Below are 14,629 nucleotides of genomic sequence, written 5' to 3'. Positions count from 1 at the left end.
CTATATGAGTAAGAGATAAGGTAGGTTTCAGAGCAAAGAAAAACAACAAGGGATAGAGAGGGACACAGCAACCCTAAATGTGTATACACCAAACAACAAACCTGAAAATGTAAGCAGCAGAACTGAAAGGAGAAACAGACAAATACACAATTATAGTTGGAGGCTTCAACCCTCCTCTCTCAAAAATCGATAACCCAACTAGACAAAAATCAGCAAAGAACATAACCCCATCAAAGAAGATAATGATCTACATTTATAGAACACAATACCCAACAACAGCAAAATACACATTCCTTTCAAGGGCTAATATAAAATACACCAAGATAGACCATATCTTCAGCCAGATAACAAAACATAACAAATTTAAAGGAACTGAAATCATACAGAACATGTTCTCTGCACAGAACTGAATCAAACTATAATAACAGCAAAATAATGCAAATCTCTAAATATTTGGAAATTAAACAACATACTTTCTAGCCATGAGTCAAAAAGGAAGTCTCCAAGGAAAAAAAATAACACTAAATTGAATGGAAATGAAAATACAACATGTCAAAATTTATATGACCCAGCTAAAGCAGTGGTGAGAGGGAAATTTACAGCACTGAATACTTACATTAGAAAAAAGGAAAAGTCTTAAATTAGTAATCCAACGTTCTACCTCAAGAAAGTCAAGAAAAAATGAGCAAAATAAAGTCAAAGCAAGATGAAACTGAAAAATAGAAAAAAAAATAGAGAAGATAAAACACTGGTTCTTTGAAAACCCAATAAAATTGACAAACCTCTGGCAAAATTTTGTCAAACAAGCAAATACAAAAATTACCAATCGCATCAATGAAAGAAAGGCTATCACTATAGAACCTGATATCAAAACAATAATAAGAAAATGCTATGAACAATTCTATACATAAATTTGAAATTTAGCTGAAATGAACCAATTCCTCAAAAAGCAAAAACTACCACAACTCATTCAATAAGAAATAATTTGAATGATCCCATAACTATTAAGGAAATTGAATTAGTGATTTAAAAATTCTCCAAAAATATTCAAAGATAGAAAGTCACTGGAAAATTCTACCAAAAATTTAAGATTAAATCAAAACAAATTCTACATCTCTTTCAGAAAATACAAGAACACTTCAACTCATTTTATGAGGTCAATACTATCCTGATACCAAAATCAGATAAAGACGATACAAAAAAAAAAATGGATACAGACCAATATCCCATAAATACCCCTCAACAAAGTATTAGCAAATAAAACCCTTAATATACAAAAAGAATTATACACCATGACCAAATGGGGTTTATTCCAGGGATGCAAGGCTGGTTCAATATTTGAAAATCAATCTACGTAATATAGCATGTAACAGGCTAAAGAAGAAAACTTACTAAAATTAAATGAGACAGGAAAAGCATCTGACAAAATTAAATACCCATTCAAATAAAAACTCTCCGCAAACTAGAACAGAAGGGAACTTCCTCAAATTTATAAAGAATACCTAAAAAATTATACAGCTAACAGTATAGTTAATCAACATTGAATGCTCTTAATATCAAGAAGTATGCAAGAATGTTCACTCTCATCATTGCTATTTAACATATTACTGAAGTTGTAGCCAGTACGATATGGAAAGAAAAGGAAACAGCATACAGATCAGAAAGGTAGAAATAGTAAAACTATCCTTACTTGCAGATGACATAATGGTCTAGTAGAAAATCTCAGAGAATCTATTAAACAAACTCCTAGAACAAGTAAGTGAGTTCAGCAAGATCACAGGTAACAAGATCAAAACAAAAGTCATTGCATCTCTTCATACTAGCAATGAACATGCAAAAACCAAAATTATATCATATACAGTCATTCAGAAAAATAAAATATCTAGGTGTAAACCTAACAAAACAAATACAGGACTTATTGTTGAAAACTATCAACACTGATGAAAGAAATAAAAGATTCATATAAATAGAAAAAAAATGTTCACAGGAGGCTCAATATAGTAAAACTATGAGTTCTCCCCAAATAGTAAGACATTTAATGCAATTACTATTACAAGCCTTGCAAGACAGTTGTAGATATATGAAGATTCTAAAATTTATATATGAAGGGAAAGATATTAGACTAGCTAAAACAATTTGGAAAAAGTAGAATAAAGTAGGAGATTATCACTCAACCTGTCATTAAAGCTGACTCTAACAGCTACAATATTCAAGACTATGTGGCAATGACAAAAGGACAGACATAGAGACCAATGGAACAGAACAGTGAACCAAGAAATAGACTGATTTTTCACAGAAGTGCAAAAGCAATTTGGTGGAGGAAGGATGGCTTTTTTAACAAATGATGCTAGAGCAAATGGATATCTGTAGGCAAAACACGAGAAAAAGAAAAAAGTGAACTTGACCCAAGTCTCACAATTTATAGAAAAATTACCTCAAAACGCACCTCAGACAAATATAAAATATAAATTGTAACATGTAAAACTATAAAACTAGAGCAAAAGAGAAAATCTGCATGAACTAGTGCTTGTGGAAGAATTCACAGACTTGACACCAAAAACATAATATATAAAATTAACAAACTAGACTTGATCAAAACTAAAAACTTTTGCTCTGTGAACAACCTTGTGAAGGGGATGAAAAGACATGTTGTAGACTGGCAGAAAACACTGGCAAACCACATACCTGACAAATGACTCATATCTAAATCACATAAAGAATTTCCAAAACTTAACAAAATGGGCAGGCAAAAGACTCAAACATTTCACTAAAGAGGATATACAGATAGCAGATAAACATATGAAAAGACTGCTCAACAAAACCAGCCATCAGGGAAATGCAAATTTAAGACACAATGAGTTACCACTACACACCCATCAGAACAGCCAAAATAAAAAACAGTGGTAACACCAAATCCTGGTGAGGATGCAGAAAAACTTGATCTTTCGCACTTTACTGGTGGCATTGTAAAAAAGTACAGCCACTCTGGAAAACAACTTGGCAGTTTATTAAAAAACCAGGCACTTACCATGCAACCTAGCTATCATACTCCTGGGCATTTATACTAGAGAAATGAAATTGTAGGTCTACACTAAACCTGTACACAACATTCACAGTGCTTTTTTTTTTAAGATTTATTTATTTGAGAGAGAGAGCAAGCAAGCAGGCAGGGGGAGGGACAGAAGGAGAGGAAGACAAGCAGACTCCCTGCTGAGTGGGGAGGCCAATGCGGGACTTGATCCTAGGCCCCTGAGATCGTGTCCTGAGTTGAAATCAAGAGCTGGCCACTTAACTGACTGAACCACCCAGACGTCCCAGATTTAAAATTATTTTTTAAAAACTCTCTGTGCAAACAAAAAATGTTTCCTACCTCACATTAGTTTCATCATTAAATTCTTCAGCCCATTTTTTCCTTGACTGTGCAGTAGTAGAACCATCTAAACGGTAATAGTCAATGTTCCGCAGCCACTTCCCTTCACCTGAAAATTTAACAAAAAAAGAAAAGAGAGATTTGATATATATTGTTCTGCTAGTAATAACAGATTTTCTTCCCTGCTCACCATTTAAAATCTGGTTATATATATTTTATTTGCATAGTAAAATATAAAATACAAATTTTTTTAGTCAAGGTGTAACTCACTATATTAACAAATAAATTCACCACAGATTTATTTCCAATAGATATTGAATAGCAAAGGTACTTTAAAAAAGTATTTCATCACTGGGAGCCACGCATAGAGAAGGTCTGAGCCCGCACCGCAGAGGTGCCACCACGAGACAACTTGCACTGATATGTTGTTGATTTGTTCACATTGAACTCATGGCTAGCAGTGCTCTAAGTCATGCCTGAACCCAGCCTGTCCGCTGCTGTTCTCTGTAAGGTGCATCGCAGCCTCCTGGTACGTAGGAAACTGGACAACACTTAAATACCAGCCTGAAGGCCACTTAAACCGAAAGATTGCCACCAAAAAGCTCAAAAATGTGAAGACCATAACACTAAATAGGCTGTGGAACAGAAGCTTATTTACCGGATCAGAACTGAAACAAGAAAGAAGGAAGGTATCATCTTGTCCCACCTTGACTGGAAGTGTGTTTCTCAGGCAACTCGAGTTTTTTTGCCACTCAGCACGTGTTGGCGAATAACTGCTGAAGTACCGCAAGTATTGATTTTGGAGTTACAAATAAATTTTGCAGAAAGGCAAATTCACAAATGTGGAATCCACAAATAACAAGAAAAAAAAAGTGTTTCATCTGCATGTGAATTTCTTAAAAGATTTCCTTGATTAGAAACCTTTAAAACTGTAAAAAGAATATGGTTAAACTGCATCATGTTCATGAAGCTTGCCTGTAATTAAATCTGTAAATGGCCAGGTTTCCTCCCTTATTAACAAGTTGATACTGATCAACTTTTGGACAGTGAGGTGAATATTTACCCAAGACTTACATTAAAACTAAAATACCAAATTAAGTACTTATGATATTTTTATATTTTATTATACATAATTTCCATTCCAGTTCTTTTAATTGTAAACATAATACTACTATTTCCCCTCCAGAGTCACATCCTAGAATCTTAACATAAAAACAAGAAGTTGACAAAACTGAGATTTAGATCTTTCAGCAAACTTTTTATTTAAATTTAGTACTTAGTTTAAAAGGTGCTTTTCAACATGTTTATTACTTACCCATATTTTTACTTATACTGAAAACTTGTAATTTCCTTGCTGAAAATTTGGCAATTGGTAAGAAAGTCTATTTATTTATTTGTGATTTTTATTTCTTTCAATTGGGAAAAAAAGGCATAAGAGCTAAGGAAAAAAGAATTTGAGACAGATGGTTCGACAAAAAAGAGGCTGGAGTAACATTTCCATTAATTGTTCACCTAACGGGGTAATTATTAAAGTTAATATGCTAATCATAAATAAACATGGTGTTAATACTTTTAAAGTATTTCAACATACTCACCTTTCTCTGATAATACAAATGAATAATCTGTACTACTACTTCTGTGAATCCAACACTTAAAAAGTAATAAAGTCAGCACAGGTTAGTCACCAAAATTATAGATTTTTTAAAAAATCACAGGTTCACCATTTATTAGCATTTTCATTTAGAAAATGTAAAATGTGTTTATCTTTAAAAATGGAGCTGGCTGAGCACCTATTGTATAGGGTTACTGTTTTTTAAATGAGCTGATATAAGAAAAAAAAAAACCCTTAGAACAGTGCCTGTCACACAGTAATTAAGCTCACTGAGTATCACCCAAGATCTCACATCAAATTGTATCTGTCTCTACTAGGGCACATTTATATGTGATCATCTCTATAACATGATTTCCTGTAATACCCTTGAACCTAGTTCAGTGTCAAGTACACAGCAGCAGCAGTAGTAGTAGTAGTGATACAAAAGACAAACTGAACTGATTAATAGTTAAGACAAATGTTTGTTGAAGATAATTTATTAAATTAAATATAAACTAACAACCATATGGAAAAACATTCAATCTTGCCAGTGGTCAAAAAAGTACAAATTAAAACAATGACAATTGTTTTTACCCATTAAAGATAGGGAAAATGTAATTATAGTACTACAGGTATATAGTAAAATAGGCATTTTCCATTTATTCATGATAGTAGAATAAATTGATATAACTTTTCTGGTACTTTGTCTTTCAGATAATGAAGCACTGCCAGAACACAGAATTGAACTAATAAAACTAATAATAGATAACAGAAAAATCCATTGAAGCCAACATTATACTTAACCATACTCAAATCAAGGCATACATATATACACTACCCATATACATGTTAAAGACATATCAATAAGGAGGGGCCTTAGAAACAAAGGGTAGTGATAAAAGATTAAAAAGTGCCAGTGTATACCTAGCACTTAAACGTAATGGGCACATAAAAAATGCATCACCAGAGCACGATTCTCTATGGAAAATAACTAAAGAATATCCAGGTAAGAGCAATGTATTACCCTGCCAGTTCAGCAAACATTTACTATGGACCTACTACATGTCCAGTTCTGTGAGGGACATCACTAAAGCCTTGCCTGATCAATTTACATATTGTCCCCCAAAACTGCCTATCGCCTTTAAAATATTTCATTATTTCTCCATTGCATTTTTAAACTATACATTTCCTGTTTGTTTCGTATTGGTCTTCCCTAACAAAAATGTAGCCTCTAGGAGGTTAGGGACATGTTTTTTTTGTTAGCTTCTTTATCCTTAGCATCTAAATTGTGCCTTGCACGTGGTAAGTACCCTATACTTACAAAATGAAATGAACCCTGGAATACTTTATGGGTTCTGTGAACAGCTAATCTGAGGTGTGCTAATGAGGCAGTGACTTAGTGGTGACTCTTAACCCCAGTTAGGGAAGGAGGAGAGATCTCTTCACTTCTTTAGCAACCCAGGCCCAATGTACTAATATTCCATGTAAGATTTTGCTTGGGGAAAAAAAGGAATTCTACTCTTTTTTACTAGGTAAATGTCTTAGTAAACCAATCGCATAGTATATGGTATGGTATCAAATAAAGAGCAAATGTTCCTTTTCAATTACTACAGTGACCTAAGGAACCAATGCACCTGTCTAAAAATAAAGATACCACCTGCCTATAGCTTGCACAGGAGGTTATTAGGGTTTTATTTCCTAAAAAATTATTATATTTAAAATGAGTACAATAAGAGAAAATATTACCAATATTATTAACAGGATTAGAAAATTAAAATTAAAAACAATAGCACTATATTCCAAGAGTATTCCAGGTACCATCAGACAAAAAAAGAAGAGATCACAATACATTTTTTCACAGAACTAGAACAAAGAATCCTAAAATTTGTATAGAACCACAAAATATGCCAAATAGTCAAAGCAATCTTGAGAAAGAAGAATAAAGCTGGAGGTATCATGCTCCCTGGTCTCAAACTATACTACAAAGATATAGTCATCAAAACAGTATGGTACTAGAGCAAAAGCAGATACATAAAACAATGGAATAAGATAGAGAGCCCATAAATAAACCCATCCATATATGGTAAATTAATCTATGCCAAAGGAGGCAAGAATATGCAATGGGGGGTAAGAAGCCTCTTCAACAAATGGTATAGGGAAAACTAGACAGCTACATGCAAAAGAATGAAACTGGACCACTGTCTTACACCATATACAAAAATAAATTCAAAATGGTTTAAAGACTTGAATGTAAGACCTGAAAATAAAACTCCCAGAAGAAAACATAGGCAGTAAAGCTCACTGACATCCATTTTAGCAATATTTTTTTTTGGACCAGTCTTCTCAAGCAAGGGCAACGAAAACTAAAATAAACAAATGGGATTATATCAAATTAGAAAGTTTTTGCAGTGAAGAAAACCTTCAACAAAACAAAATGGCAATCTACTGAATGGGAGAAGATATTTGCAAATTATAAACCCAATAAGGGGTTCAATTCCAAAACATATAAAGAACTTACACAACTTAATATCAAAAAACCCAAACAAAATGATTTAAAAATGGGCAGAAGACTTGAGTAGACATTTTTTCAAAGACGACATAAAGATGGCCAACAGGCACATGAAAAGATACACAACATCACTAGTCATCAGCAAAGTGCAAATTAAAACCACAATAAGGTATCACTCCACACCGCTCAGATTAGCTATTATCAAAAAGACAAAAAATAACAAGTGTCAGCAAGAATGATGAAAAAAGGGAAACTTTATACACTGTTGGTGGGAATGTAAAATTGGTGCAGCCACTATGGAGGTTCCTCAAAAAATTAGAATAGAACTACCCATGGTCCAATAGTCCACTTCTGGGTATTTTTCCAAAGAAAACGGAAACACCAAATCAAAGAGATATATTAACCCCTATGTTCACTGCAGCATTATTTACAATAGCTAAGATATGGAAGCAACCTAAAAGAATAAAATAAAATAAAATAACATACACAGAGAGAGGAATATTACTCAGCCATAAACAAGGATAAGATCTTGCCACCTGGCAACAACATGGATGGACCTAGAGGGTATTATGCTAAGCAAAATAAGTAAAACAGAGAAAGACAAATACTATATGATTTTACTCATATGTGGAATCTAACAAACAGAAAGACAGAAAGAGACTCATAGTTACAGGAAACAAACTGTTGGTTACCAGAGTGGGGAGGAGTTGGGGAATGAGCAAAAAATGTGAACAAAATTAAGAGGTACAAACTTCCAGCTATTAAATAAAGTCATGGTATGTAATGTACGGCATAAAGAATATGGCCAATAGTACTGTAATAACTTTGTGCAGTAAACACATGGTAACGACTTATCATGGAGGTCATTTCATAATGTATAAAAATATCAAATCACTATGATGTGCACTTGAAACTAATAGGGTATTGTGTGTCAGATATACTTCAAATTTAAAAAAGCCCACAATTATAGCCTCCTTTTTGAAAGTATTTCTTCATCAAAAATAGGCTTATATCTCAATAGATGTTAAAAGAAAAACAGGATTCTGATCATTCAAATAACTACATAATTATCTGCAGAAAAGATATAAATAATAAAAAGATTCCCTTTTATTAGAAAGGAAACCTAAATGTAGTCTTTATATTGTTGGTGACAAGTTAACTGTCAACTTTAATATTTATGTATTTATTTTTAAAGTTTTATTTATTTAAGTAATCTCTACACCCAATGTGGGGTTCAAACCCACAACCCCAAGATCAAGAGTTGCATGTTCTTCCAACTGAGCCAGCCAGGCATCCCTCAACTTCAATATTTAGATAAAGAAATATGAGTACTGTAAATAGTATTCATAACATACACTGTATTATTATTCTCAAATAGAAAAATAGTATACCCTAAAATCACCATTTTACATGGAAATTTAACCGGAAGAAATTTTTAAAAATCTACTCTCATCAAGGCACCTAGAGTAGACTACCTGTAATAGTGAAAAATTGAATATAATAATCCTGATATATAATAATGGAGAAATAGTTAAGTAAATTACGATTTTACTGGACAGATGATTGTAGAGCTGAAAGTGACAGAACATCATATATGGAGTAACATCAAAATGTTTATGAAATCAGTGAAAAAAACAAAATTTAATTTACAGGGAGAGGGACTTCTGGTATGACAACATAAGGAGCTTTATAGACTTGCTCCCCAGCAAAAGTGAAAATTTTAAAATGGTGGTAATGGTTGCATGGTAATATGGGTGTACTTAATGCCATATTACTATACAAAGGATCAAAATGGTGAAAACCTGTTTCCCTTCCTATCTCTCCCCTCCCAATTTGGCTTTTTTTCCCAATTAATTGACTGATTAGGGGATATGGTTAAGGAGTTGTCTGAGATAGTTTGAGGCAGAGAGATCAGAACAACTTCTTAAATCACAAAAATATTGCCCCTCAATTTCCTGGACATTTAATTTTTTTGTCTTTAACATCTGTATTCACCATTAGACTATTAGCTCCTCAAGAAAGGGACAACTGTGTTTCCTAGTCGCTGGCAGAATAGCTGCCAGCTATTCAGCCAACTCATCAAATTTTTTAAAATTTCATGTCCATTAATTTTATATATAAATCTGTCTTACAGAGTAAACAAATCATTACGGAGGTTTAAGTTTCTTGTCCCATATCTCTTACCAGTTTTTTAAAATTTGTATTTTTAATAAAAGACAGATAAATCAGAAAGATTTGGTGTAAAACAGAACAAAACAAACTCCTGTTTTACCCAACCTCAACTAGCAGCTGGCTATGTAACTTCTTATATTGTGCTAAGAAAAAAAAAAAACAACCACATACTATAAAATTTACCATCTTAACCATTTTAAGTGTATAGTTCAGTTGTGTTAACAGATCTCCAGAACTTTTTATACTTCTAAACTGAAACTATAGCCACTAAACCACAACTCCCCATTCTCCCCTTCCCCACAGTAAGCACCCTTCTACTTTCTGTCTCTGTGTATCTGACTACCTTAGATATGTGAAGTAAATGAAATCACACAGTATTCACCTTTTTTTGTGCTGGTTTATTTCTTCAGAGTTGTAGCATGTGACAAGATTTCCTTCCTTTTAAGAGCTGAAAAATATTCCATTGTGTATACACCACATTCTGTTTATCCACTCATCCACCAACATACACTTGGGTTATTTCTACCTTTTCATTATTGTGAATAATGTGGCTATGAATATGGGTGTACAAATATCTCTTTCAAGACCACGCTTTCAATTCTTTTGAGTATTTACCCAGAAGTAGTGTTGTTGGATATAATTCTAGTTTTAATTTTTTGAGGAACTGCCATACTGATTTACACGGTAGTTGTGTCATTTTACATTCCCACCAAGAGTGCACCAATGTTCCAAATTCTCCACATTATCACCAACCTGTTATTTACAGATTTGTTTGATAGTAGCCATTCTAATAGTGTGAAGTTATATCTCATTGTGGTTTTGATTTGTGTTTCTCTAAAGATTAATGATGTTGGGCATATTTTCATGTGCTTTTAGGTCATTTGTATACTTCAGAGATATGTCTATTTGAATCTTTTAGCCATTTTCTGAATCAGGTTATCTGTTTGTTGTTGAATTATAGTAGTTCTTTATGTATTCTGAATATTAACCCCTTACAAGATACATGATTTGCAAATGTTTTCTCCTATTCTGTAGGTTGCTTTTTCACTCTGACAAGATGTTAAATTTTATGTTATGTATATTTTATAATATTGCTGCTGCTGATGATGATAAAAACTACCCACAAGAAAAACCCAGGTCCAGATGGTTTCAGTGCTAAATTTTGGCAAACATTTAAAGAACTCATACCAATTCTTCCCAAACTCTTTCAAAAACCAGGAAAAGGAATACTTCTTGACTCATTAAATGAGGCCAATATTAAGTATTAGCCTCCTCCTATCAAAACCAGACAAAGATATTAAAAGAAAGCAAAACTGAAAATTAGTTATATCTTATGCGTAAGGATGCACAAATCCTCAACAAAATACTAGTGAACAGAATCCAGCAACATATAAAGAGAATTATACACCATAACCTGCATCCCAGGAATAAATCCCACCTGGTCATGACGGATAATCTTTTTAATGTACTGTTGGATCCTATTGCCTAGGATCTTGTTGAGAATTTTGGCATCCATATTCATCAGGGATACTGGTCCACAATTCTTTTTGATGGGGTCTTTGCCTGGTTTTGGGATCAAGGTAATGCTGGCCTCATAGAATGAGTTTGGAAATGTTCCTTCCATTTCTATGTTTTAAATAGCTTCAGAAGAATAGGTATTACTTCTTCTTTAAATGTTTGGTAGAATTCCCCTGGGAACCCGTCAGGCCCTGGACTCTTGTTTTTTGGGAGGTTTTTGATCATTGCTTCAATTCTGTTACTGGTTATTGGTATTTAACCCAAAAATACAGATGCAGGGAAAAGAAGGGGCACATGCACCCTAATGTTCATAGCAGCAATGCCCACAATAGACAAACTGTGGAAGGAGCTGAGATGCCCTTCAGTAGATGAATGGATAAAGATGTGGTCCATATACACAATGGAGTATTAGCCATCAGAAAGGATGAATACCCACCAATTGCATCAATGTGGATGGAACTGGAGGCGATTATGCTAAGTGAAATAAGTCAAGCAGAGAAAGACAATTATCACATGGTTTCACTTATTTGTGGAACATAAGGAATAGCATGGAGGACGTTAGGAGAAGGAAGGGAAAAATGAAGGGGGGGAATCAAAGGGAGAGATGAACCATGAGAGACTATGAACTCTGGGAAACAAACTGAGGGTTTCAGAAGGGAGGGCGGTAGGGGATGGGTTAGCCCAGTGATTGGTATTAAGGAGGGCACGTATAGCAATGAGCACTGGGTGTTATATGCAAACAATGAATCATGGAACACTACACCACAAACTAATGAAGTAGTGTATAGTGACTAACAAAATAAACAAACAAACAAATAAATAAACATCCACTTAAAAACTATTAGGACTAATAAATGAGTTAATATACAAAACTCAGTTTTTTTAAACATTTGCAAGAAATAATCCAAAAATATAATTAAGAAAATTCCATTACAATACCATCAAAAAGAATAAAATAAGAATAAATTTAACACATGACATTTTAAAATATATACACTAAAAACCACAAAATACTGGTGAAAGAAAATTAAAGACCTAAACAAATGCTAAAATGTTCTATGTTCATGGATCAGAAGACTTAATATTGTTAAGATGGCAATACTTCCTAAAATGAAATACAGATTCAAGGTAATCCCTATCAGAATCTTAATCAGAATCCCTATGCTGATTTCTCTGTAGAAATTTACAAGGAGATTCTAAAATTCATATGGAATTGCCAGGGACCCAGAATAGCCAAAACAATCTTGAAGAGGAACAAAGTAGGAGGACTCACTTTCACCAAAATTTACACAGATAGTGACTCCTCTGATGGATCTAGGTAAAGTAAACTGAAAACCTTCTGGAAAGGATTCACCATTCTACATGCTATTAAGAACATTTGTGATTCATGGGAAGAGGTAAAAATATCAACATTAACAGGAGTTTGGAAGAAGTTGAATCCAACCCTCATGGATGACTTTGAGAGGAGGACATAACTGCAGATGTGGTTGAAATAGCAAGAGAACTAGAATTAGAAGTGAAGCCTGAAGATAGGACTGAATTGCTACAATGTCATTATAAAACTTGAACAGATGAGTTGTTGCCCCTTATAGGTGAGCAAAGAAAGTGGTTTCTTGAGATGGAATCTACTCCTGGTGAAGATTCTGTGAAGATTACTGAAATGCCAACACCATGGCAAAATCCTCCACCAGCAAAAAATTACAACTTGCTGAAAACTCAGATGATGGTTGGCAATTTTTAGCAATAAAGTATTTTTTAATTAAAGTATATACATTTTTTTAGATATAATGCTATTGCACACTTAGCAGACTATAGAATAGTGTAAATACAACTTTTATATGCAGTTTTATATGCACTGGGAAACCAAAAAAAACTAATTTGATTGCCTTTATTGAAGTATTCACATTATTGCAGTGGTCTGGAACCAAACCTGCAATAACTCTGAGGTATACCTGTAATAAAACAAAACAAAACAAAACAGAAGGTAAGTATTGGTGAAGATGTGGAGACACTGGAACCCTTATATATGGCTTGTGGAAATGTAAAATAGTGTAGCCAGTATAGAAAACAGTCTGGTGGTTCCTCAATAAGTTAAAATTACCATATGACCCAATAATTCCATTCCTAAGTATATATCCAAAAGAAGTGAAAACAGATGTTTAAATAAATAAAAACTTGCATACAAATATTTAGCACAGCACTACTCAGAACAGTCAGGAGATGAAAACAACCCAGATATCTATGAATGAATAAATGGATAATCAAAATGTAGGTATTATCCATACAATGGAATATTATTAGATCTTTATGGCCTAATGAATGAAGTACTGACACATGCTACAACATGGAAGAATTTTGAAAACATACTATGTGAAAGCCAGTCACAAAAGACCACATATTATATGAATCCATTTATATGAAAGCTTCAGAATAGGTCAATCTGTAGAAACAGAAAATAGTTTCATTAGTGATTGCTTAAGATCTGAAGAGGTGGAAGGCAGGGGTAGGAGGGTAATAGCTAAAGGGTACAGGGTTTCTTTGGTGGTGATTAAAAAGGCTGAAAATTGTGGTGATAGTTGCAGAACTCTATGAAAATACTAAAAAAAAAAGAAAGAAAGAAAATACTAAAAACCACTGAATTGTTCACTTAAAATGGATGAACTGCATGATATGTGAATTATCTCAATAAAGCTCTTTATAAGAACAAAAAATCTTGGGGCGCCTGGGTGGGTCAGTTGTTAAGCGTCTGCCTTCAGCTCAGGTCACGACCCCAGGGTCCTGGGATCGAGCCCACATTGGGCTCCCTGCTCTGTGGGAAGCCTGCTTCTCCGTCTCCCTCTCCCCCTGCTTGTGTTCCTGCTCTCACTATCTCTCTCAGATAAATAAATTAAAAAAAAAAAATCTTAAAAAAAAGAACAAAAAAATCTTATTTCATGTTGCAATTGCAACAATAAAGACCATATTTATATAGATAAGGACAAGAAGAATGTGCAGTAAAAATAGATATATTAAAGTTGTGTGGGGAGTATTTTTTCTTTTATTGTTAAAATGTTTGTATAATATGTTTAAATGAAGGTTCCAAAAATTATGATACAGAAATGTTTGTAACTCACCTTTATAAATAAGAGGTTTATCTTTATCTTCTGTCTTTTCCCTACTGGCCAATTCAAGAAAATCTTCAATCAAGTCCAGAGATATGAGAGACTGGCTGAAAACAAGGCTAAAAAAATGGATTAGTGTTCATGGATTAGAAGGGTCACAAAGTAAAGATATCAATTCTTCCCAAACTGACTTACAAATTCAATACAATTCTAATCAAAACCACAGTAGGATTTTTGAGAAATTAACGAGCTGATTCTATAGTTTATATGAGAATGCTGAGCACACAGAGTAGCCAAAACAACTTTGAAAGAGAAAAAGCTGGAGGCCTAACTCTACATGATTTCAACACTTAAAAAGCTAGAGTAAT

At 33.6% G+C, this 14,629-nt stretch overlaps 1 protein-coding gene across 6 annotated transcripts in view; it reads right to left on the bottom strand.

Moving 5' to 3' along the window:
- ATRX (ATRX chromatin remodeler) overlaps positions 1-14,629 on the bottom strand; it is a 300,408-nt gene that overhangs the window by 49,821 nt on the left and 235,958 nt on the right. For all 6 annotated transcript variants that reach the window (XM_028101410.2, XM_088028724.1, XM_088028725.1 and 3 more), the window contains 2 exons: positions 14,274-14,380; positions 3,371-3,479 (listed from right to left, as the gene is read on the bottom strand). In XM_028101410.2, coding sequence (XP_027957211.1) covers positions 3,371-3,479; positions 14,274-14,380 — 216 coding nt within the window. The remainder of the gene's footprint in view (positions 1-3,370; positions 3,480-14,273; positions 14,381-14,629) is intronic.

This window comes from Eumetopias jubatus, unplaced genomic scaffold (assembly GCF_037043125.1).
Source record: "Eumetopias jubatus isolate StellerSeaLion01/CBP00866 unplaced genomic scaffold, mEumJub1_p1.0 scaffold_11, whole genome shotgun sequence".
NCBI lineage: Eukaryota > Metazoa > Chordata > Mammalia > Carnivora > Otariidae > Eumetopias > Eumetopias jubatus.
This window is presented reverse-complemented; position numbering and strand designations above follow the sequence as displayed.